This window comes from Phragmites australis, chromosome 8 (genome assembly GCF_958298935.1).
Source record: "Phragmites australis chromosome 8, lpPhrAust1.1, whole genome shotgun sequence".
Classification (NCBI taxonomy): Eukaryota; Viridiplantae; Streptophyta; class Magnoliopsida; order Poales; family Poaceae; genus Phragmites; species Phragmites australis.
The window spans coordinates 12,933,157-12,959,102 of record NC_084928.1 but is presented as its reverse complement, the minus strand read 5'-3'; the positions used below and the strand labels follow the sequence as shown (position 1 = coordinate 12,959,102).

Sequence of the window (25,946 nt, the reverse complement as noted above, 5' to 3'; positions counted from 1 at the left end):
CCACCACTAACCCTCCCCTATTCACAGCATTGCCATTGACAACCCTCCCTCGCACCGTTGTTGCTACCCCTTTATCCTCGTGATGAAACATGCTTTGTCATTTGTCTCATGAGATGTGAAATGTGTGAATTAGAATAAACTTGTCTTATAAGATATGTGATGATCCTATGTATGGCACTATAGTTCGGTATTTTTCGTTTTGAATATCAATTCCTAATTGATATTGGTATGATGCCTTATTTGTTTTAGTATTATCGTTTCTGACTCCGCCTCTGTGGGAAAATGTGAAACAGAACGTGATTTGGGATTTACCAATTGTTTCCAAACGTTTTCACCTCTATCCTAACCTCCGTTCTCCTTCCATTTTTACCGCTTTGGGCACCCATCCAACCCGTCCTGGCCTTTTACCTTCTATTTATCACGCTGTGCGTGGGAAGCCGGCCCTGCCCAAGCGTCGTCCCAATTTTCTATGCTCCGGGCTTGGATAGATCATGGGAGTTTGTCTACCTATATTTGTGCATAAGTTAAAATTTCATTTGATAACTACGGCAAAACAAATTGTTTATTTTCTACTTTAGGTCCAAAATGATTGAGCCGGGCTAAGCACATGATCATGTCCAAAACAAATACAACAAAATAATTTTATAGGAATTTGCTGAAATATCATAGAAGTCAGGAAAAAAAACATGGACTTGCTTTCCTCCTTTTTTCTCAATTACTCCTTCCGTTAATTTTTGTTTAACATTTTTAATTTTTACGATTTTTAAGACATGACATTGATCACTATTTTTTGCAATTTTATATCAGTAAATACTAATAAAATTATACTATTATTAAAGCATCTCCAAATACAAATCTAGTCATATAATTTTTATATAGTCAATCATGGTAGTTTCTAATATATTAATGGTAAAAAAGTTTATTTTCAGTCATAACCAAATCTTTTTTTTAAAAGAAGTGGAATCCCAATAGCTATTTATAAAGATTGACGACACGGATTTTAGTACGTCAAATAAAAAAGAATTGAGAAAGTATCATTTACCAGCGCAGAACATTGAGCCCCACACCACAGAGGCACGCCTCTCTTCGACCATTCCTCCCCCTCAAACCTCCCACTAGAAGCCCCAGAAGAAAGAGAAAGAAGAGAGCAGTGAACGGAGCAAAACGGCGAGTACAGTTGTAACTAGCAACAACTGCATATGGCTACAGTAAAATGTATTAGTATCTCACCTTAACTGTCAGATAAAAAACAACGGATAAGATCATATGCTACAGTAGCCAATAAACGGTTAAAATCATCGCTACATGATACCGAATTACCGTTGGTACATCATTTCTGGCTACAGTACCACTGCAGACCACTATTTATGTACTATAAGTTACTGTTTCCGCTGCTACAGTAAATATATTACCCTTCTCCTCCGGCGAGTAGTAACAGCAGCGGCCAGCGGCCGCAGCGAAAGCGACACCAGCCACCAGCTCCACCTCCTATCTTGTCTCTTTCACGCTCCCTCCTCGCTTTACTCTCTCTCTCTCTCGGAAAAGCGAGAACTGCAGGGCCCCCAAAGAGGCCGGATTCTTGATGCTTTCTGAACCTTCTTTACTTGTCCTCTAATGGTCATCTCCTCCTCCTCCTCCTCACATATCCCCTAGCTCCCCTTCCCTCCTCTGCAAGCTTCTCCCTTTCTTCTTAGTTCTTACTCTGTGCGGGGGTGGAGCAATCAATGGGGGCCAAGGCAGCGGCCGGGGAAGGAGGGTGCCTGCCGGCGCTTCTGGCCGTCGCGCTCCTGCTCAACTCTTTCTTCGCCTCCGCGAACGCCGCGTCCTCGTACCCTGCAAGTGAGCTTCCGTTCTTGGCGTCGCCTTTTGGTTGCGTTTGGTTCTTTGCGCTGATTAATTCGTGTCGGATGGCAGCCATTGCGAGCAGGTTGGTGTCCACCACGGCGTCGGCGCTGGCGAAGCAGCTGTGGTCGCTCAAATCGGCCGCCACCAAGACGGGTAATCGCCGTTGTCTCTCGCCGGCTGGTACCGGTTCTAGGCTTCGTTCGGTTTTCTTGACCGGGTTTGCTTGCTCCGTTTTTTCTTGGTGGCGGCAGCGGTGGCGGCGGCGGGGAGGTCCATGGTGCGGTACGAGGGCGGGTACGTGGTGGAGACGGTGTTCGACGGCAGCAAGCTGGGGATCGAGCCGCACGCCGTGGAGGTCACCCCCGGCGGCGAGCTGCTCGTGCTCGACTCCATCAACAGCAACATCTACAGGGTCCAGCTGCCGCTGTCCCGATGTAGTCACGCTCTGCTTCGAACCACTTGGTGTCCTTTTCTGGTTTGGTTCATTAGTCTTCGTGGGATTCTGCTAAGTGGCGTGGTTAACAGCGATGTGAGTGAGGTTTTTGAGTGGTTGGTAGGGGTTTGATGGGTGATGGTTGCATGCTAGATTTTGGCAAGGGCTATTCCTCGATTGCGAAATGTTTGTTTCTTTATTTATTGGTTGCTATTATGGATTTGTGACATGATAATTCTTTGCAACCTGATCACTTTCGCTTCTTCCCTTGTTTATGGAGTCCTCTTGGTATCACATTTTAGAAGTGAGCAGCTAATAGAGCTTGATTGTTAGCATAAATATTGTGTGAATTGTTTCCCTCTGTTTGAAACAAGATAAATTTACATTTTAGATTGCTGAAATTGTCATCCAGATTTTATTTGGCAATAGATGCCTTCAAGATTATGTACAATTCTCATGCATCTTCAAACAATGCAGATAGCAGGCCAAAGCTTCTTGCTGGTTCACCAGAAGGTTTTTCCGGTCATGTCGATGGGAAGCTGCGAGAAACAAGGATGAACCATCCTAAGGGATTCACTGTGGATGATAGGGGCAACATTTATGTTGCAGATGCTATGAACATGGCAATAAGAAAGATCAGTGATACAGGTAAGCTAAAATGTCCCATTCTGGGGTACTCCACATGACATTGTCTGGTCCCCAAGTATCCTATGTTCTTTGATTTTTGGTAGAGCTTCTCCGGCACTCATTTAGCACTTGTGTCCAAAAATTGCATCTTGTACGAGGTAAGCTGTCAAGAGTGAATGAGAAGATCATGCATACAGTTTGGAGTGTAATCCCTAGAGGAGATTGTGGTAAAAAGAAAACTAACCAGCATTCTGTCTTGACTCTTGATTAGCATTTGACGATGTCATAATTTCCTATTAAAATTGAATGTCTTGTGAGTGCATCAACTATGCCAAGGATTTGCATCCACATAAGAGTTATATTTTTGTACAGTAAATATGATATGTTTTATTTGAATTTGTACAGCCATCTGACCTTCATTGTTTGTTTTTATATTCAAATTCTTTTAGCACATTCGTGTTGTTCTTATCACTACTTAACTTACCTGCATAATGGACTAATTAATTTACTTTCTTCAGAAGAGAGTACAAATCTTTATGCTAATTGAGTCTGGCTTTAGGTGATATTTGTTTGGGTCGTCTTCTGGAGCTATCTACTTTAAATGTGCTTATTTATAATCTTGCAAATTTAAATTGTGTTCTATAGGGGTTACGACCATTGCTGGGGGAAAATCAATTAGAGGGCACATAGATGGGCCCAGTGATGATGCAAAATTCTCAACTGATTTTGAAGTCCGGTACATCAGCAGTAGCTGCTCCCTCTTGGTCATTGATAGAGGAAACCAAGCAATTCGGGAGATTCCACTCCACAACGATGACTGTGCGTATCAGGACGAAGCTGTTTTCCCTCTAGGTATATTTCACTTAAGCTTTGCATTAGCATTAGGTGACCACAGATTACTGCTGCTCTGTGAATCCAGACAGACTGACATTGAATTCACTGCTCAAATGACATAACAAATATGTTGAAAAGTCTTGTTAAAACTGTGAACACTAATTACTTTGAGTTTGAATGCTCACAGGAGTTGCATTGCTTTGCGCTGCTGGTTTCTTTGGTTATATGCTTGCATTGCTCCAACGCTGGTTTTTAGGGATGGCATCAACAACAGATGTAAGTCCTTCATACTATTTATATTATGCTGGAAAAACATCATGTACATTTACTGGCAGTATGGTAGAGTTGGCAACTAGCGCAAGGGCTATAGTGGACCACAGCCCGCAGGCGTGCTGTAAACCAGCAGATTGGTGCATGAATACTTTACCATCAGCCTTTGGTTACCCTAGAGCTAGTATTCATCATCCATTGGCTCCAGCCTGTCAACTCACTATGTCTGACCAATCCTTACATTTATCAGAACTAGATGTGTACCATAAGTTATAAAATGCAAACCATTTTGCTTATTTAAATAAATGATTGAAGTAGCTCGATGACATTACAGCTCGAGATAACTGATTTTATTAGTTAGGCAATGCAATGTTGGAAGTTATTTGAACAACCATAATGGACCGATGTCAAGGACACTCAAATATCAGTAGAAGAGAGCATACAAATTAAATGAGTACAATTTACTTTCTTATCCCTCTATTCTAGACCATTCTTAAAGTAGAGATGATTAGATGGTGACCAAACATATTATCTTTGCTCACCTTGCTCATGTATTAATTATACAGTAACATCTTTAAAATAAATTTTTCACCATACAGGAACCTCAAACTCCTCCAAGACCCAGCATTGCAGTTATCCCTCCATATCAGAAGCCTTTAAACCCTTATGTTCGTCCCCCACTAACCCCGAGGGAAGATGAAGCTGGGAAACAGGAAACTAAAGAGGGGTTGTTCACCTCAGTCGGGAAACTCATTGGAGGTGCAAAATCATCTGTGGCAGAGATACTTGGTTCGCCCTTTTCCAAGAAGTGCCTGAGCAGCCAGTACCATCACCAGCAGCGAAGAGCTAACCCTTGGCCAGTGCAAGAAAGCTATGCCATCCCGCATGATGAAACGCCTCCAACTTTGGACACAAGAGGACCAACCCCTCAGAAGAATTATGCCTTCATGACAAAGGAGCCTGAAAAGATCCACCACATACGCCATGGGCAGCCTTATTTCAACCATTGGGAGGGACACATCCCTCAGCAACAGCCGGAGCAGCAAATGTATCACTACCAGCAGCACCTTCAGCAGCACAGGCAGCACTCTGCAGGCCCGCAAACTTTCTATGAGCAGAGCTGCGAGGCGACAAACGAGATAGTCTTTGGCGCTGTCCAGGAAGTGGACAGCAAGCGGCGCATGGTGGAGATCAAGGCTGTGAACTACGGAGACACTTTCTACGAGCAGTACGGTATGAGGTACCGCAACAATTACATCGGCTACAGCAGCAGCAACAACAACTATTGAACAGCCAACCCTTGTTGTGTCCTTTTCCTTTTTTTTTCTTTGTTTCCTAGTAACATGATTAGATTTACCGCTTGTTTTACTATTTGCATTCCTCCACATTGCCTGTAACAAAAAATAGAAAGTGGAGGAAGTAGAAGTTGCAATCTCATGTTTTGACTTGTGCAATGGAAAACCTGCGTTTTGGAAGTACACGCTGTGTGAAAATTGATGGAGACAAGAGAATTTGGGAATTCGCCACCTTAAACAGATGGGCTGTACTTGTATTTATAGATTACAATCAATGTTTACATACAACAACTTTGAGAATCTTAACAGTCTATTATAACTGACTCCGGACTCTCTTAATCGCTCTGTTTTCGGTTGTGCTAAAGAGACCTAAACGATATAATTAGTTTGGTTGTGATCTAACCGATCCCGATCACCATGTCTATCCACGGTTGATTCCCCTCGATCACAAGTTGTGACCACCAAGTTGAGATTGTACTTCAGCTGTTCAAACACATTACGAGCTAGGGGCTTTGTAAAAATATCTGCAGTATGATCTGTTGACAAAATGAACCTCACCTCCAAAGTTCCGGCTGCAACCTTCTCCCGAACAAAATGAAAATCAATCTTAATATGCTTTGTTCAAGCATGAAACATGGGATTGGCAGTCAGAAACGTAGGTCCAAGATTGTCACACTGTAGAGTGGGTGATTTTTGAGATACACCTAACTCTTTCAACAATGACTGCATCCAAATCAATTCCACTGTTGCATTGGCAATGGCCTTGTATTCTGCCTCCATGCTTAAGCATGAAACAGTAGGCTGCTTCCAAGCACTCCATGACACCAGATTCGGACCACAATACACTGCATATCCTCTGGTTGATCGTCGATCATCCAAGCATCCAGCCCAGTCAGCATCCGAGAAAGCATTGAGCTGGATACAGCATGACTTCTGCAAGCACAAGCCAAGAGACAATGTGCTTTTAACATACCGAAGTATTCGCTTGACGGCCATCCAATGCATATATGTTGGCATTTGCAGGAACTGACAAACTTTGTTCACTACAAAGGCAAGATCCGGCCGAGTAACGCACAAATACTGCAAGGCACCGACTGTGCTTCGGTATCGAAAAGTCTCATCTGGTGATAGAGTTGTCCCTCGATGCTTGCTGAGCTTCTCCGAGGAAGCCATGTGAGTGGAGATGGGTTTACAATTGTGCACATTTACCCGTCGAAGAAGGTCAACAGCATAAGCTTCTTGAGTAAGGATTAGTGAGTCAGCTCATCAGTGTACCTCAATACCAAGAAAATAGTTGAGGGTGCCAAGATCTTTGACCGCAAATGCCTGGCACATCTGGTGTAACAACTTGTCAACAGCTGCAGGAGACGAGCTGACAATTACAATGTCATCCACATAGACTAGCACATACATCGTGAGGCCAGACTGATGAAAGATGAACAGATATGTGTCTATTTTTGAAGGAACAAAACCAAGAGCACACAATTTTGTACTCAACTTGGAATACCATACCTGAGGAGCCTCCTTCAATCCATAGAGAGATTTGCGGAGGCAACATACATGCTGAGGGAGTGCAGAATCAATATATCTAGGAGTCTGCCCCATATAGACCTCTTCATGCAGGTCACTGTGCAAGAATGCATTTTTAATGTCAATTTGCCGAAGTGTCCAGCCCCTGGAGATTACTAAGGATAAAATGAGTCGGATAGTGGCCAGTTTGATTAACGGAATGAAGGTATCTCCGTAATCAATACCGTATGTCTGACTAAATCCTCGGGCAACAAGACGTGCCTTGTGGCGGTCAATTGAACCATCAGGATTCCGCTTCAGCTTATAAAGCCACTTACAACTGACAATGTGCCGCCCAGGTGGTCGAGGAACCAGTTGCCATGTATCATTCTTGAGGAAAGCATGATATTCAGAATCCATGACAGCCTTCCATTCGGGGCTTGCAAGCGCTTGCACATGAGAGGTTAGTTCTGTTGCAAATGCATGCTTGTTCAAGGGATACTGCACTGTGCCATCAGTAAATTGCTTGGTCTTGATAATATTGTCATGCAGCTGAGTTCTCATGTGATGACCAGACTCAGACACATCCGATGTAAGTATGGTTGGGAACTCGAGAGCAGCTTGTTTAGAGTTTGTCGCCAGGAGTTCAACATCATTGTTTGCTTTATTGTCTGCATTTTCAGAGGTCAGGCCTGCAACATCACCATTAGTAGCAGATATACTATTGTCACAAATTGATGGAACTGCAATTTCTGGCTGAGTGGGAGTTAAGTGTGAGATCGAGACAGGAAGGAGCAGAGATGATTCTGTAGGTGGTGGTGTAGTGGTTCCAGATTGGGCAAAAGGAAAGAGTTCTTCATCAAAAACAACATCATGTGAGATATATACGCGGCTCGAAGAACGATCTAGACATTTTTAACAACGATGAAGATGACTGTATCCAAGAAAGACGCACTGTTGAGACCGAAAAGCAAGTTTGTTGGAGTTGCATGGACGCAAATTCGGCCAGCATGCACATCCAAAACAACGGAGAAAGTTATAGTCAGGTTTTGTTTTGAGGAGTTTGGTATATGGAGTAGTATTTTGGATGACTGGTGTAGGCATACGGTTTATGAGGTAGTAGGCGATGAGTATTGCTTCATCCTAGAAGTGAATCGGCATTGAGCAAGCAGAGCAAGGGCTATTTCTACAAGATGTCGATGCTTTCGCTCGATAGCCCCATTTTGCTGATGGGCATGAGGGCAAGAAGCTCGATGCTCAATACTAGTAGTGGCAAAATACTGGTTTAACTTGTGATATTCCCCGCTCCAATCAGTCTGAACTGACATGATTTTTATACCCATCTGTCGCTCCATGCTTTTTTGGAATTGGTAGAACACATTTTCCACATCTGACTTGTGCTTAATCAGATAAACACAACAAACTTACTAAAATCATCCAAGAAGCTTACATAATAGCTAAAGCCACTGCTAGACTTAATTGCAGGGCCCCAAACATCTGAATGCACTAATTGAAGAGGAAAATGAGACACTCTAGAGGACAAAACTATAGGGAAGCTGGTGAGCTTTTGCTTGCTAACAAGCTAGTCTTTATTTGTGGAAGACTGCAAATTATTGGATTCCAAGATGCTATGGACGATGGTGGAGGATGGGTGTCCTAGTCTCCGATGCCACAGTTCTTGTGAAGGTTTGGTGAAGAAAGCAGCACGGTGATGTAACAGAGGAGCAGATGGAACGAGGTAAAGGCCTTCGCATGATCTACCTTGAAGCAGAATTGCTTTCGTGACCTGATCCTTTACAAAGAAGGAGTCAGCATGAAATTCCACAAAAACATCGTTATCAATTGCTAATCTATGAATCGATAGCAAGTTCTTGGAAATATGAGGAACATGTAGGACTTGATTTAGATGTAAAGGACGGATAGAGCCAGAGATTGTAGAACTACCAATGTGTGAAATAGGTATACCTATACCGTTGGCGACCTACACTTGATCACCACCCTTGTATCTCATGCATACTGAGCCGATCCAAATCGCTGGTGAGATGATCCATTGCACCGAAGTCCTCATACCAGTGTATCTACATAGTATCCTTTCAGATGATGTTGTGTGTCCAGCAGACCTGGTTTTCGGCTGAAAGGATTGATCAAATCGAGAGCAACATCTGAGGGCATCATGACCATACTTCTTGCATATTTGGCAAGTGGATTTCTCTCCGCCTCCTTGATTGCCGCATCCAGTTCCATCCCCGTGGCCTCCTCCATTATGGTCACCACCGCCAGAGAAGTTGCCACGACCTCCGATGTTGCCACGACCCCATCTGTGTCCACCACGGCCGTGAACAACATTGTTGGCCGAGTGATTGAATTGGTCATTGTTGTTGTTGGAGTCATCTCGAGGTTGATGTCGCGCTTCATAGCTGATCATGTGACCATATAGGTCACCCAAAGTCAAATCTCCAGATTGAACAGCAAGAGAGGTGATCAAGGCGTCGTGCTCCATGCCTAAGCTAGCAAGGATGTATGACACCACTTCATCTTCTCAGAGAGGATGGCTGATGGACATCATCATGTCAGCCAGAGTCTTCATGCGATGGAAGTATTCAGACATCGTCATGTATTTCTTTGTGGTGTTGACGAGTTGAGTGCAGAGCTGGATCATGCGCGGGTTGGACCAAGAGGCAAACCTGTTCTCCAGCTCGCTCCAAACCTGCGTCGTCGTGGATATGAACAACACATGCCCAAGGAGTTCCGAGGACAGAGATGCCAGTAGTGCGCTCAGCACTAACTGATCCTGCCGAAACCAAGTTGCATACTCTGGGTTGATCGTTTGAGTGGCGTCGCCGTCAGTGGCGGTCGTGATCATCTTCGGTGGAGGCGGTCGAGAACCATCGACAAAGCCATATAGATCATGGCTATGAAGAGCAGGAACGACCTGCGTCTTCCACAGGAGGTAATTGTCACGATCTAGCTTAATCGTGATGAGTGTTCCAATGGGCGAGGGTGACGGAGACAGGTTCATGGTTGCCATGGATGAGGTCATGGCATTGGAGGTGTTGGATTGTGGAGGTCGACATGGAAGATCAAGGTTTTTGGGCTCTAATACCATGTGAAAATTTATGGAGACAAGAGAATTTGGGAATTCGCCACCTCAAATAGATTGGCTGCACTTGTATTTATATATTACAATCAATATTTACATACAACAACTTTGAGAATCTTAACAATCTATTCTAACTGACTCCGGACTCTCTTGATCGCTCTGTTTTCGGTTGTGCTACAGAGACCTAAACGATATGATCAGTTTGGTTGTGACCTAACCGATCCGATAACCATATCTATCCACGGTTGATTCCTTTGACACGCTGATCATATATTCTCAAGAATATCATGTTGTATGTATTTGACTCACATTCTTCGCTGCTCATTGGCTTCACTACCTACAATGATTTTTTTCTTGCACTCCTACAGTCTTATGATTGGGTTTGAGAACTTGTGATTGCTGCATCAAAGTGTAACTTCCAGAGCACTTGAGCTGTTTGATCAGGCAATTGCAGAGATAACAGGATCGAGGTGGGTTAGAACTTATGGCCTCTATCACCTTGAAGTACAGTGCCCACGGGCAAGATAGTTTACGCACGGAACTAAATATGGTACCAGAGCTAAGAGGCTTTAACATCGACACATGTCTTACACAATTTCAAGAAACACATGTAATCTATGTCTATCTAACGCAAACTTTGAGAAACTCTTCTAGTCCACCGTTGCGAGTCTGCTAGAGCCTAGACGAGAGGGGGAGTGAAGTATACTGTCCACTTTTCCTCGAAGGCTAACGGTGAGCTGGCCCGTGCATCAAACCCAGGGTGGTGATGAACATGCTAGATAGAACATGCTGTGGGCTGCTACAAAGCTCTCAGCTCACACATGCCGATGTGCCGGGCAAGTCCTGCTAGCAGCACTGCATCCGATGCAACGCAGGTGCGACCGGCTACTACTGCAGCCACAGAGAGCACTCTGTTTCCTGGAAACCATGTCTGGTAGAGGCAAGTTTGTGGATATCGCAACAGCTCGACGCTTCCAGTTCCAGGCCTCGTGATGCCCACTGAATGCACCCACCTAAAGAGGGAGAGGACGATCAGGAGGCACTCATGCCGTATGGCCGGTGCTCAGAGGTATGTGACCAGTTTTATTGCGTTTGGTCGACACACTGCGGCCGTACTGACAGGCGCGCCCAGCATGTCGATTCCTCGATTCATGGCTCCATGGGCACCTAGATGAAAGCATGGTCACAAAAAAAGATGAAAACCAAATTGTATCTCACATCCAAAAGATCGTGAGAAGGGAGACTTACCTTATATCAGAAATGCCAGGTACGTTGTGAAATGAAGACATCCCGGCTCAGCATACAGGCCTTGGAGCATTGCTGGCAGAGGTGTGGGCTGCGCAGGAGACTATGGGTCTGATTGCAGTGAGACGCAAAATGGATCGAGCAAGAGCATGCTTCTGATACCTTAATACAAGCTTGATGCAGAATCAGCTCGAAAACGAGTCCATTGAAAACCAACAGCCCTACTTTGTACGTTTGTTTGAATTTACACCGAGAAAAAGTGGGTAAAAGTGTTACAATTGCAAAATATACGGTGATGATACCTCCTGTCGACCTGGTTGAACTGAACCGGTTCCCATCTGAGCTGGTTGAGTCAAGTGATATGTCAACATTGAGCATAGCTGTCTTGGGTCACATGGGAAGTAAAACTCATTATAATTTGTGGCCCAGAGTTGCCCTGGCTACTCTTAGACGTCCTCCATCTTTGTCAAGCCAGTGAGCTCTGCTTCCTTGTGCTACTGGTCATACCATATCGTTAGATCTCTTTACGCTGTCATACTAGCTAGCTTATTAGGTAACAACAGCAACCGTATGAAAAACAGGTTCGTTGCTGTTATAATTTATTGAGTTTATTCACGAAGGCCGCCTTCTGCCTCTGCAATGTATGTATTTAACTGTTCATCTGGTAACTATCCCTCTAGATACATCTGGGATTGATCCCAGTATCTGAACCATCAAGCTACCAGCTGGAAAGAAAAGATAATAAAACAGAAGTCAACTTATCATTTCGAGAACTTCTGCAATGAAGGATCACTGAATTCTTCAACTCATCACTAGTATTCCGACAAGAGAAAATTTTGAAGTCTGGGATGTCACTGAGAACGTGCTAAGTAAATGTACCTATGATGAAGATAGCTCCAACAAATCCTGTAGCGCCCCATCTCTCACCGAGCATTACCCATGCAAAGGCAGCACCCCATACTGGTTCCAAACCATAAATTATTGCAGTTTCTGTAGCTGATACATCACGCATAGCAACCACCTGAAGACAAGGCAAAGCTCCACAAAATCAGTAGTGATGGTAAAATGACCTCACAGCTGAAGAGAACTTCCGCGATGACAACAAAACTAACCTCTGCCCACAAACAAAAGGAAGTTGAGAATATGCCTGTGTATAGGATTGCTGGCCAAGGAAATGACATCACCATACCAAATAACTCCGTTGGTGGCCATGCTTTAAAATTCCAGTGTTGCACATTCTGGGTGAAGCATTTAAAAATGTACAAGGCTGCTGATATGAGAGCTACAACAAACACCTGGTTTACACCACTTGTTTAAGAACCTTGTCAAGAAGAGCAGAAAAAGAACTCACATCATTGAGACATAGTCAGAATACCAACCTCACATCCAACAAGAATTAAGAAATTCTCTTTCTTCATATTTCTGGAAATATGCTCGGTTCTGAGCATATGAATCGCAAAAGAACAGGCGCTGACGAGGTTTAGAAGATCACCAACCTAATGAAGGCATGGAAAGAGAATGTCTATCAAGATGACAAACAAAAGTTATGTGGTTCTCGAAATATTAAAAATATCCAAATTACTAACACAGCGATGCAAGGAGACAACAATTAGAAGACAACAGTAATCTTGACAAAGCACAGTAGCATAGGCCATAAGACCAGCAGACAAAAGGTCCAGACAAACTTGTTAACCTGTGCATGTAGATAATCTGACTTACACATGGCGGAGAACCACTTAACTCTAGCAGAGCAACACCAACAAGCGATAAAAATGCTCCAAACCATGTATAGGCAGGTACTTCTGCTCCAAGAAGGCCATCCAAGAAAGGGACAATGATCACCTATAGAAGTTTAAATAAAGAACAGTGATGCATCATAATTTCAGGGCAGACTTTCATGGACGTTTCTTGGGAAAGAGTTCTTACAGTGAGAGCAGAAATAAAAGATGAACGGCCAGCATCAGCTGTAACTAACCCAATAGCCTGAGCCAGATAGGCCAAGCTTACCCAAATGCCCAATTCTAGTCCTCTAATAAAGATTTGCATGTCTCTCAGGGATTTTAGCAACAATGGTGCAAAAGGAACGGCCGATATAGTGAACCTCAACATATTGAAAAGGTCGGGATCCAACAGAGTCTCCGCCTCTTTCACAACCGAAATGTTGCTTGCTGCAAGAAAATTTAACCTTAGATGAATATATGGGAGATAATCCAACAAGTGGAGTAATTACTAGAGCTCGTCAAATGCAAAGCAGATGATGAGGTAGAACAAGTTTTGCGCCTATTATACATGCGCTTTATGCTTGACACTATTAAAATGCATTGTTTGATTGATCATACATAAAAGAAATGTAGAACATACGGAATTAAATAAGTGTGGGCTTTTATATTGGCACACTATAACAAATGAAATGAAAATGAGAATGATGGACACATCATTCATCAAAAGGAGGCATGCACAATTTGACCAAAACGGACCAATCACGGAAGTCCTCACACAATTGAAGCATCTACCAGGTTCATCAATCATATAGGAAAATTTGATAGAAATAAATTAGCCACCCCCAGAGCAGAATCAATCACCTGTAACGTTTAAGGACATGCCATTTCCACACCAAGAAATACTGGTTACTTTCACATGCTAGTGCATTACATCCAGTATGATTCACCATGAATTTTAATTCATTACTAGCCCAATTTCTTTCAGCCCACGAGAAGTGAGCACGTAATAAACGAAACCCCTCACCTCAGCATTTTTCTCAGTCATAACATCGAACAGATGAAGTGCAGCCAGTATATCTAAGAAACGCGACGTGCCGTGCGTCCGTACCGAAGATGAAGGTGACAAGATTCAGCAGGACGATGCTCCTGGCCTTCCTGGGCATCCAAGAAGCCACCTTTCGCCACACAGCGTGCGCCGTCCGCCACGCCGACCACCGTGGTGGCCGCGGCTCCTCCTCGGGGTCGGGGATGGCGGACCCGCGCATCCCGGGCGGCACCGACTTCTGACTCCCGATCTCATCCGGTGCCTTCTTCGATGAGGATGGCTTCGCGGGAGGAAGTGGAGAATCCTCGGAGTGAGAGCCGGAAGACGCGGCGGCGGATGGCGCTAGGAAGTGCCGTCGTCTTCGCAAGGGCCTCGCGAGGATACGGGGCGGAGGGCGAAGGCGAGGGGCTTCTAGGAGGCAAGAGTGCCATGGGCGGGGAGGGGTTGGAAGCTTCGGAAGGAACATCTCGCCGGAGACGAAGGTTCTAGAAGGACAAACGTGTAGGTTCGGCATCGGGTGGAAGACCTGCGAGCAGCACAGAAAATATCGGGACCAATGGGTCTTCAAATGTCCGGCCCAGAAAACACGCCTCCTACCATCTACCATCCTTTTTAGACCGCAGGCTCCGATTTCACATAATGATCTCGTTCCGTGGAAGCCAGGGGAGGGGGTGTGTGTGTGGTAGAGCTTCAAAAATTTATCATTCGTATTAGATATGAGTGGAGTTCTATTAAATAGGATAATTTCATATTTTTTAAACAGTTTAATTTGTAAGTTAATCTCCTCGTAGTATAAATTTATAGAGAGGTAAAGGATGCTCCTCTGTGAAGCTAGAGAAAAATTACTTACCATTATCAGGTATATCTCTCAGTTCTTCGCATGCCGCCAAGTTGACGTTGCCCTCATCCGCCTGCCACCTAGTCGTCGCTACCGCCCAGCCACCCTTCGCTCATCGCCTTCCGCCTAGCCATTGCCTCCGCACTCCGCTCGCTATCCACAGTTTAGCTTAGCTCCACTAGTTTAACAGAGCTCCAAACAAGGCCTATATGGCTAATTTCTTTCTCTATTAGTAATTTAAATTGCAAATGAAAATATTAACGCGTTTCGAATTAGCATATGACATCAGCCGCAAATGATCCGGAGTGCCATACAATAAGCCCCAACGCAGCATATGAGATTTTGCAGAATTGCTTTTCTGGAGTGTCGTAAACGATAAGCCCCAACGCAGCATATATATGTCAACAGCCGCAAATGATCTGGAGTGCCACATAATATTTGGTCTTTTATATGGCTAATTAGCATAGCCGTGACTTTGAGAAAAATATATTACCTAATTAACAGAAAATGGAACGGAAATAGATGGTATTTCCAGTTTTTTTCTTTCAGATTGCTAGCCAGTGAACGTTTACGTAACAAGAATGATCGAATAGTTTGGGAAGAGAAGCACTGCGGGATTAGGGATCAGAGCAGTAGAGATCTAGGGGTTTAGATTATAGTGTTCATCCTTGCCCCATCTCTCTCCCTCAACGCTACAAATATCCCCCTCTCCTCCTCACCCGATCAGACCCACTCGAACGGGCTCCACTTGCTGTTGGGCCACCGGTTCCTCAACCCACTACGCGGGAACTCCTTTGCTAGTTCAGTTTCTGTAGCCTGTCAAGCTCATATCATACCGCCAATAGTGTCAATGACACACCCCTTCCCTTCAGATTCGGCTTGCCCCCAAGCCAGCGCATCGGGGAAGTGATGCTTCATGGTCGCCAGATCTTCCCATGTAGCAAGCGACGCTGGCAACCCCGTTCATCGCACTAGCACATGCGTCGCCGCCATCTCTCCTTTCTTGTATAGACGTCGCCCTAGCACCTCCGCTAGCACTTGCGCTTCAGCTCTGTCCTCCGACGGTGTGGGCAATAGTCCAATGTTCTTAAGAGCAATGTTTAAAATGGTTATGGACCACCGCATCTTAAAATTTAAGCCAGTTGCTTTTCGAGACGTCTTCAATATATCATACATTCAAATTTTAAGCCAGTGCCTTTTCGAAACGTCATCAGTATCTATAGTTGCTTTAAAGTGCTGGTATTACTTAATTTACTTGGGAACCTCTTTGTCTAGGTCCAAATGTCCCAACTCATAAAACAGAAGTGAATTTTGTTTGTAAGGAAAAGTAACATTGACTGTTAACCGGCAAATGGCATAGGCTGTTATTTCTGCTATGCAGAAAACATCAAATATAAAGAAATGCTACTTCTAGTAAATGGGATTCACATAAGTATACCTTTGGTTAATCACAGAAAATCTTGGATTTGCAACTAAGGAACTTCTATATTTTGATTCGGCCACTAAAAAATTGCACCTTTCATTTTTCATTTTTTTCACAGGTCCATTAGCTGCTTGTTTGTTTTGCCACTTCTTTTTTTTTTTGGGCCATTTTTGGCCTAACACTGTTACTTAAATTTTCAACTTCAAGAAGATGGCTGTCTACACCTGCAATTCATTGGTTCATATTCTGAAATTGATTTCGATCAGTATTAATGCAGGTGCAATCTTAAGCAAATGGTTTAATCGGGCATTGGGGACACTAACTGCAGGAGCTTTTGCTCTAGCAGTTGCAGAATTGTCCAAACACCTGGGAACTTGGAGGAAGTGATTCTTATAATGAGCATCTTTATTGTTGGTGAGCACTGAGGCATTCTGAGAGCAATCGTTTTTTTCTCAAGGGAAACCTATGAGTATATCTAACGTGCAGTTTGCCTTGGTGTTTTATATTGGTAGCCTTTTTCACAACCCTGACAAAGTTGCATCCGAAGATGAAGGCATATGAGTATGGATTCCGTATATTCTTGTTGACGTTCTGTTATGTTGGTGCTGCTGGTCTCTGGGTACTACACTGGGAAGTTCACTGATACAGCTACAAGTAGATTTATATTGATTGCTGTTGGTGCTGCTGTCAGTCTTGGAATCAATATAGATATTTACACAATCTGGGCAGGAGAGTATTTGCACAACTTGATAGCAAAGAACTTCGCTGGTGTTGCGAAATCCTTGGAAGGTATGACCTTGCCCCTCAAAATCCAGAGTATTTCGCATGCTACCTTTTTAAACTTTCATGTGTTGCTAGAAATGTTAAAATATTGTTTGTGGTATTATTGAAATGGTCAAATGGCGACAGACTACAGATGCATCTGATTTGTTGATATCTTGCCAACTTAATGATATCAAGGCCTTGTATGCCCGATACCATTTTTTGGCTGTTGGCTCTAGGTTGTGTTGACGGATATCTGAAATGCAAAAGATTCCTTCAAAAATACCTGTGTATCAAGCATCTGATGATCCTCTATATAGTGCAACTGATGATCCTCTATATAGTGGGTACAGGGAAGCTGCTGAGGCAGCAGCACAGGAGGAAACCCTGGTTTGTGCTTGCTCTAAATTCAAAATTTCTACAAAGATTATTTTGGTGAGCTTTAATTAGGTGGTGTGTATGTATTTGCAGTTAGGTTTTGCTATATGGGAACCACCCCATGGCCTTTACAAAATGGTGAACTATCCTTGGAGGAGTTTCACTAAAGTTGGTGGAGCGTTCAGGCACTGTTCCTTTGCAGTCATGGCATTGCATGATTGCATTCTTTCGGAAATTCAGGTTTGTTCATATAATGTCAACAACATGTTGAGATTCTCCATCTATTTCCTAAACAAATATGTTTTTGATTTTAGGCACCACCAGAAAGCAGAAAGGTTTTTGCTGCAGAGATTCATAGAGTGGGACAAGAAAGTGCGTCAGTGTTGTGCGAGCTTGGAAACAGAGTTAAGACAATGACCAAGTTGAGTACCTCTGATATTCTATTAGAAATCCACTTGGCAGCTGAAGAGTTGCAAAAAAAGATTGATGAGAAGTCATATCTTCTGGTGAACATTGAAAGATGGGATGCTAGCAAGCGAGCTCAAGGAATCGTAGAAAAAGAAAACAAGAATAAGTGGCAGAACCTCCCATGGTTGATCAAACTTTAGTGCATCAGTCAACGAGCTTTCTTGCTAATTCATTTCTGAGCAGATTCGATTCAGCATCAACAATAGATGGTTTTAAGCCACTGTCTTGGCCTGCTCGAAGATCATTCCATCCTAACTTGCCACTTGAAGATGAGGAGTCCAAAACATACGAAAGCGCAAGTGCTTTGTCCTTGGCCACATTTGCATCGCTTCTGATTGAGTTTGTTGCCCGACTACAGAATGTTGTTAATGCATTTGAAGAGTTAAGTGACAAGGCTAACTCCAAGTAGCCTGTGGAGGAGCCTGAAACTTGTGAATATGCTATATGATGATTTTTAGCTGTATTGCTGATGGAGTTCAGTTTACAGTTACAGAAGTGATCCACTATGGTAAAATGTTGATCCATGGGTCCCTGCATTGTATTTTCAGCACCCTGTAAATAATTTGTTACGGCTGGCTAGTTCCATGTATTTATGTTTTATGTGGAGGGACTGTTTAAAGTATATATTGCGAATCGCGTTGTTTCTTGGCATGCTTTTTTTTAATTGTTTTTTGGCATACTTTGATGGGAAGGAAGCTGTGATGTACTACGTTGCTCAAAGTTGTCTGCTTAATCCGCTAGACGTTATGATCTTGCTTCCAATGTATAGCTACGATTTATTGTATTGTGCTCAAAGTCGTCATCTAGCTGTCAATGTATATTCCATCAACCGCAAACTGCTGGTTCTTTTTACAAAAATTGAAAAGCAAATCTCAAATGTTGTAACTGCTATTGACTTTTCATTGATATGCTTCACCACTTTAGTCTTACAAAGTGAGTGATATACACTCTACAACGTACAACGTATTATGCAGAACTGCTTCTTGGAGTATGTACAACCGAGCAGAGGTACAACATACTATCTATGCTTTATCTACCTTCCCTTTTTCTCCTTATCTCATACTCGTTTTTCGTATCTATTAACTACATTCATTCATACAATTATGCCTAAAGAGGAGGGCTCAATGGTAGCTTCAGACTCAGAATTGTACGTCTTGAAGACAAGCATGGTTAGGTGATCTCGAGGTAGTCTCTGTGTAACATTTACAGAAGTTGGTTGCGCAATGCTCTTCGGAGGAAGAGCGGAATTTTGCTTTGTTTGCGCGGGTTGGTGCAGTCTGACTGAACCCATCCGATCTGACTCTCATCATTGTCATACACAAATAACTTTCCACGAAGAGAAACATCTGCAAGAAACAGGATAGAAGGATAAATTTAGCAGGAATAATGAATGGGGCAATGTGTCAAGAAATGACCACCGGATACCTCCGAGTAGTATTGCTGAACCTAAGATATCTGTTCCTTCGAGTACCCCTAGGCAGACATTGCCCTTATCCTGAAAATGAGTTCCAGGGAAAAACATGATGGTAGATTTCAAAGAGAAAATGGAGTTTTAGACGATAATCAGATACTCGGCAGAGTGACAATAGATAAGAAACATTGCATGGAAACTTACATTAATGATCAAGTAGTTCTCAGGATGAATGGTGAAGGTTCTGGGGAAGATGAACAATCTATTCTTAAATTGCAGGCTCAAGGGCTTGAATAAATGTTTCACTTCATTCACAGACCTGAAAATGCACAATGTTTTTCTCTTAATGAAATACGTGCTCAGTGCACGTTCTTGAAAAAAAAAATGCACACTGCAGTCTAGGTAAAGGGCGGAGGCTTATTTATCTCGAACGGTATGCTTGTCAATTTTACATCCAAGATGATAATTTAGCAAATAACTGATCTCTTAATAGAATCCCATCATGTTACCTCAGTGGAAAATCAGCTTTCATGCAGAAAGGCAGTATATTATCTGAGTCGTCTTGTACAAATCCCGGGGAGACATCTTTCAGCTGTTAAGTTGCAAAGAAAATGTAAAGTAACACAGAATCGAACTGTTCCATGCATGATTCCATCTACAGAAGAATTTACACTCACCACAGCAATCAGGTTTGTATATGCTTCGCGTGGGAAATACGTATATTCGCTCCCGCTGTCAAAGATCACGCGAGTCAACTTCCCTGCCAGCCCTCGCTTACTGTGATGCTGATCTCCGTAGTTTACTTTCTGGACTTCTGTACTGTATATATTACTGAAACTCACAAAAGGGAAAAGTTTCAGTTATATATCCACCTAACTTTCATTATGTGAAATTTATATAAGGTAGTATAGAGTATGCAGATGCAGTTTTGTTTCACGGTAAAGGAAAATGTATGTCACAGAGCAGAGTTCCTCGTATTCTATAGGAACTTGCGCTAGTTTCTTCAGGAAAAAAATAGACAATTTTTCCACTCGTCTTTTATCTAGATATTTTGTGATTTTAGAAGAGAGGTAGGATGCAGGTCAGTTTCATGGCACTTCCTGAAGTGTGTGCCTGCAGCCATTACTATGAGTAGTAAATAAAAATCACTAAATTTGTGGCATCAGTGCAATACTAGAAAGAGTAAAGCGCTATAGAAGAGCCGTTATGCAATATTTTCCCTTTAATCAAATACGTAGGAGAGCTGTGTATCATTTTTATTAAGATAAAAGAAAACCAATCCATACACATTGCCTCAAGGGAAGCCCATTGAAGCAGGAAAGAAAGGGGTTGAGAGGGATAGCTACTCAAACAACGGCGTGCCACAGAAACAAAAAGGAACGACCACATCCGAGGCCTCTTGCAGCTCCCCTAAACTTGCCACAAGGCAATATTTTCCCTTTGTAGTGTGGGTCTTGAAAGTGACAAGAATTGGTAAGATTTTTTAAGATATGTTGCAAACACAGCATATCACATTGACTAAAAATAATGCATGACATCCAAGGAAAGAGTGATAGACACGTATGGAATTAACCACCTTCCATAAAACAGAGGGAACTTACTCTGGACGCTTTGGAATAGGAACCCATGTCATTCCCCATTTGGGAATGTAATCATCACCAAGAAACAAATAACCACCACCACTGGGATCTGTGGTCATACAGTGACCGAAAACATTGGAAATAATCCCTTTGCTGGCCAGCTGTGCAGGAAGGCTTTTTGTCACGCCGCTAAGGCCTAGGATTCCATCAGTATTTGCTAGCGAGGCCAGAAGATTTCCTTGCTGATCATATCCACACCTACATTAGGTAGATAAATGGCAGTTAGTTAGTCATTGCGCTAACAGCAACCATCATTATACATGTTATGAGATTAGCTATTTAAAAAGTTGACTCGTACCCAAACACAATGTCAAGATTTTTCCTTTCACCATCTTCGGTGATGAGTTGCATATTATCCCTTGCATGAACGCCCAGAGAGGAGCTTCCATCGGCATATATGAGATCGTAGTCGCACTGGTTGGGAGAGCCTGTGCCACCGGGTTTTAGGTTTCCTGGAAATTCTTGACAAAATGAATCACTGGAAGGAATTATGTTCCCTCGTGCAGGCCTGTATAAAGGATGAGCTCCCTGTAACAACAATGAATATTTATTACAACAATGAATGTTCATTAAAAAAAAGAATACACGTGAGGAACTATCTAGTTTTGATTCAAAGGAGAATGGAAACTTTGAACACATGGATGTCCCCAGTTGGGCTCACAATGAACAATGGGAACTACATTCATACCAGCAAGGCAACAACATTGTAACGAAGCTGGGATCTCCCAATGAACCAGAAACAAAGAAGCATGTAGCGTAAATGATGCATACCTTTGCACAGCTTCTGCACGGTGCATCGCACTGGATCCATGTCCAGTCGCTCCCAGTATCCACATCAAGAAAATAAGGCCTTGGAGGATTGCCAATCGATATCGTAGTGTAGTACTGCCTGCAGTGCAGAGTAAGGGCATAATATTCAGAAGGGCAACAAATGCCATGTTAACAACAGCAGAAAGGCAATCTAAAATATCAAATAGTCATGTTCTACTGTTAGCAAAAGTATTGACTTCAAAGCCAGCACAGCAGTCTACCTTTAATTTGTTCATTATTTAATTGCTAACCCAAAAAATTAAACACAATGTTGTATAGAAATACAGACTACTTCGAGAGACTAGACTCTGTAGTCTCAAATGATTGAAGTACTTGTAATTCCATATGATGGTCAAACTTCCAATTCTGTCAGGCACGACTAAAAAACAACTTTGTAAATAGTACTAAGCAAATCATAATATCAGGTAAACAAACAGCACAGTTATAACATTCTCCACTGCTTCTCTAACATTTACTCCATCTCAAAATAGATGATCTTTTAGTCCTTTCTATAATATTTAAAATCTATAATGTTATGTAATTTTGATATAACTTTAGTCAAAGTTTTTCAGTTTTACCTATCCATTAAGTAACTTTCTTTCCAATACAAATCTCGTTTCCCATACAATAAATGTTATTAAAAAAAGATAAGATGATTATTTTATCTTTCACATTAATACTTATACTCGACTCTGAAATATCATATAGTCTATTTTGAGACAGAGGGAGTAATCGATATATCCCTCCAAACCATGCAAGCCAAACTGAAAAAAGGAAGATCAAAACAAACTCAAAATCATAAAAAAATACAGAAATGTTGCAGTTATGAGCCGATAAACCCCAAGAACCAATGCACACGAAGCCGCATTCGATCGTCAAGAACAAGAACACACACCTTTCCCCGCAAAACCAATCAGAAGAACCCACTTTTTTTTTTTCCGAAAACCAAGAAACCGGCTTGTTCCAGAATGCAATCGCGAGTGGACCAAACCGTGTACTGTTGGACAGAATTACGGAATCGAATTCCTGCAGCGGCTGCACGCACCCGTTCTGGAACACATTGCCCGTGATCGGGAGCACGGAAGCCGTCCAATTCTGCGCCGCGCGGCCGCTGGCCCCCGCCCTGACTCCGCCGCCGCCGCGCGCCTTCGGGTACAGCGGCAGCAAGAACGACGCGCGGTCGCCCTGCTCCTCCTCCCCCGCCACCAAGAACCGCCAGGCCGAGCCCTCGTCCGCGTACAGGCAGAGGCGCCCGGCCAGCGCAAGCGCCGCGAGCGCCAGCACCACCCCCGCCGCGCGCCACAGCGAGAACACCTCCCGTAGCTCCTCCTCCCTAGTCCCCGAGTCGCCGACGTCGGCCGCCCCCGCGCGGTCCAAGAACGCGACCGCCGCCTCGTCCATGGGGGAGGCGGGCCACCCGTCGTGGTTGCCCGGGAGCCGGATCGCGACGACGCCGTGCAGCCGCGGCTGCCGCTTCCCCTCTGCCGTTTGTGGCCCCGTCTTCTCCGGCGACGCGGACATGTCGCCACTGCCAGGTCAGAGCGGCAGGACGGGGGAGCTAGCTGGTCGTGGAGGAGAAGGCAACGCAATGCGAGGTGCGAGCTGCCTGCGAGGCGACGATTCTTGGTTTGTTTCTTGGCTTGGGTTTGGTATATGACTGGCGCGCCCCACGAGTCCCGACGACGGCCGCGGGTGTGGAGGACGGACGGCGTGCTGATCGCGGGTGGCGCGCCCGGTTTGACCTGCGTGGTCGCGAGGTGGAGTGCTTTGGCGCTTGATACGGTTGCGTCGTCGTACGCGTGCCGTCGTTGGCACTTCGTGTCGTCTTGTAACAAGTACCTCTGGGCCACGCTAGGATCGTGGCTTCTTGTTGCCATGTTGGTGGTAACCAAGTGGCCAAGGATGAAGATACCTGCAATATTTGCGTAATTTGAGACTTTGAGGGTACCAGCTATTGTGGTTATGCCAGGTGTTTTGCCAATACACCATCACCACAATACGCTTTTGAGAGATGAAGCTTGTCTGCAGAATTAGAAAAAGCAAAGGCCATTTTTTTCTGTCGTCAAAACTGCTATCAAACTTTGTACCGGTGAATTATGGAATTATGCTAGAATATATAGTGTAGAGATAACATCATCAGTTTATTGAGAGTGGAGGAGGATTTGTTTGATAAAAATAGGGTTCCTGTTTTGTGGTGGAGGTGAGGTGAAAATGACTGGAATACGCTTGGAAAACAATTTGAGACTGATTCCAAATTTGACTTTTTCTCTATGATTGATCAAGTGAAGGGTATAGTGGGAACTAAGTTTTGGGTAGGGAAAAGTCATTTTTCTCTTCTTTTCTTGCGAGAGGTATCTTAGAGTTGTTCTGTCTATCCTTAACACTGTTGTTCCATATCAGCTTATGCCTTGGCTTCGCTTATACTCCATCCGTCCCAAAATATAGGATATATTAGGATTTAGAAAAGTTAAACTTTGTAAATTTGATTAATAATTAGTTAAATTATACGCATGTTTTAATGTAAAGAAGTTATATCAATAGATCCGTATTTCATAGATTTTTTAATATTTTTAGCAATTGATAATATATTGCAAAATAAATTAATAGTTAAAGTATACTTTTAAAGACTTTTTTAAATCATAATACGTCTTATATTTTGGAATGGAGTAGATAGAATTCTGGCAATGGTGTTCTGTTTGTTTAAGCATGCAATTTACAAACTCAAATGTTCGTATATATTTTCTTTCTCCTAGTTAATTGATCGGCGTATAGCTCGTGCATGCCCTTACTCCAAAAAAAAAAATTGTACACAATTTATTGGCAAGAATAAATAGTCTTAGAGGGATCAGATTGGCTGTCTCGCAGCTTGAATTGCATGAGCATGTAGGTTTTACTTTTTCAGATTGAATGTCGATGTCATGCGTCATTTTTTAGGAATAAAGTTTTGCAGTCTCTTGTGACTCAACTGTTCTTATTTAAGCATACGATTATGAGTGTTTCTATTCTTCAGTCGCCTTAAATCAGGCGTTTTCATAGCCATCGAGTGTCAGCCGTAGGATCTCGATCGGACGGCCAGAACATCGTCTTCTTCCTTCATCCCATCGCTCGCCCCTAACCCGCCCAAGGTCTCCCCCACTGCCGAAACCGCTCGCTGGCTGTCCTCCGCCACCCACAATTAGCGGCATTCCCGCTGCCTCGTTGTCGCACTCCACTCCCACCACCACCGTCAGGCCGTCCTGCTTTTTCGAGCATCCCTCTAAGCCCATGAAGCACACCACCGACCTCAAAAGCTCCCTCCCGAACCCCAAACCTTGTTGGCGCGTACACAGTGGCGGCAGCGTCAATTGAAATCTTTGGTGTTTTAGACGGCTGGAATTTAGGAGGCGTGATTATATAAAGCGAGCGCATAATCCAAATGGTTGATTGCATAACTGGGTGGACTTTGACCTGGATATTAGTAGCAAAACAAACTGTTGCAAATAATGTGAAGCTAAATTAAGACACTTGAGAAGGCACTTGCCTAATTGCTGAAGTCACCGTGACATTTGCATCTTAAGCAAGACAACCACCGCTCCATTAGCGTGAGCAGCCACTATTTCTTTGGATCCTAGCTAGCTTGACGGCGCCCTCCACTACGACAGCAATAAGAGGTAGATTTTTTCTCCCCTTGGAAATGATAAAAGAAAGAAAGACGGAACTTGAATTATTTGAGTTACTAGTAACTTCCATTTACAGTCTCATCCTTGATCTGCATCACCAACGACACTCTTGATGCAACTGAATGATCTGCTGCTTTTTGTCAGGTAATGTCTACTCTGTCTGACGCGAGCAAACTTTCAGCAGGCACCCCCGGTTACTCTAAAGTCTGAACCTGTCTACTCTGACCTGAACCAACATTGACAGTGCAGTTGCAGATGATCTCGCATCCTCGTAGGTTATTTTTTGCAGATGATCTCTCATCCTCGTAGGTTACGACGCAAGCACCAGAGGAAGAAGACACGGCTGTACGAGGCAAGCAGGGATTCAGATGGTGCATGCCATGGCAGCATCAGACGAACCACGCATTATTTGCTTCCCCCTCCACCGTCAACGCAGCGGCTGCACTGTCAGTTTCAGCGTCGTTGCCGCCCGCCCGCCTTTGAGTGCTTCGGAATCAACCTCGACCAGCCGCACGGATCCAAGATATATGGCACGACAAAAGTGCAGCAGCAGCAACCGATCGAAGCAGTAGCACAGAGTGCGCAACTATATTATTGCTGAGAGCTTATGCTTAAACCTCTCGATCCCTGGAT

The 25,946-nt window shown here is 43.6% G+C and overlaps 3 protein-coding genes and 1 pseudogene across 3 annotated transcripts; 2 read left to right on the top strand and 2 right to left on the bottom strand.

The window, feature by feature from the left end:
- The first annotated feature begins 1,462 nt into the window (after positions 1–1,462).
- Positions 1,463–5,570, top strand: LOC133926656 (uncharacterized). Its single transcript, XM_062372675.1, has 7 exons — positions 1,463–1,839; positions 1,915–1,998; positions 2,097–2,279; positions 2,756–2,926; positions 3,551–3,757; positions 3,927–4,015; positions 4,609–5,570. Exons 1-7 carry the CDS (start codon positions 1,725–1,727, stop codon positions 5,296–5,298), a joined length of 1,539 nt encoding a protein of 512 aa, XP_062228659.1. The 5' UTR covers positions 1,463–1,724; the 3' UTR covers positions 5,299–5,570.
- Positions 5,571–11,293: 5,723 nt separating this feature from the next.
- On the bottom strand, positions 11,294–14,527 carry LOC133926655 (uncharacterized). The gene is made up of 7 exons (XM_062372674.1): positions 13,988–14,527; positions 13,085–13,326; positions 12,878–13,000; positions 12,538–12,654; positions 12,271–12,453; positions 12,038–12,179; positions 11,294–11,883 (listed from the first exon to the last, which is right to left on the bottom strand). Exons 1-7 carry the CDS (start codon positions 14,436–14,438, stop codon positions 11,816–11,818), a joined length of 1,326 nt encoding a protein of 441 aa, XP_062228658.1. The 5' UTR covers positions 14,439–14,527; the 3' UTR covers positions 11,294–11,815.
- A 1,854-nt stretch (positions 14,528–16,381) lies between these two features.
- Positions 16,382–18,547, top strand: LOC133926654 (aluminum-activated malate transporter 9-like; annotated as a pseudogene).
- Positions 18,548–18,670: 123 nt separating this feature from the next.
- On the bottom strand, positions 18,671–23,542 carry LOC133926653 (aspartyl protease APCB1-like). Its single transcript, XM_062372673.1, has 9 exons — positions 22,700–23,542; positions 21,616–21,733; positions 21,143–21,372; positions 20,806–21,042; positions 19,882–20,035; positions 19,714–19,796; positions 19,409–19,523; positions 19,219–19,288; positions 18,671–19,139 (listed from the first exon to the last, which is right to left on the bottom strand). Exons 1-9 carry the CDS (start codon positions 23,173–23,175, stop codon positions 18,997–18,999), a joined length of 1,626 nt encoding a protein of 541 aa, XP_062228657.1. The 5' UTR covers positions 23,176–23,542; the 3' UTR covers positions 18,671–18,996.
- Between the last annotated feature and the right edge of the window lie 2,404 nt (positions 23,543–25,946).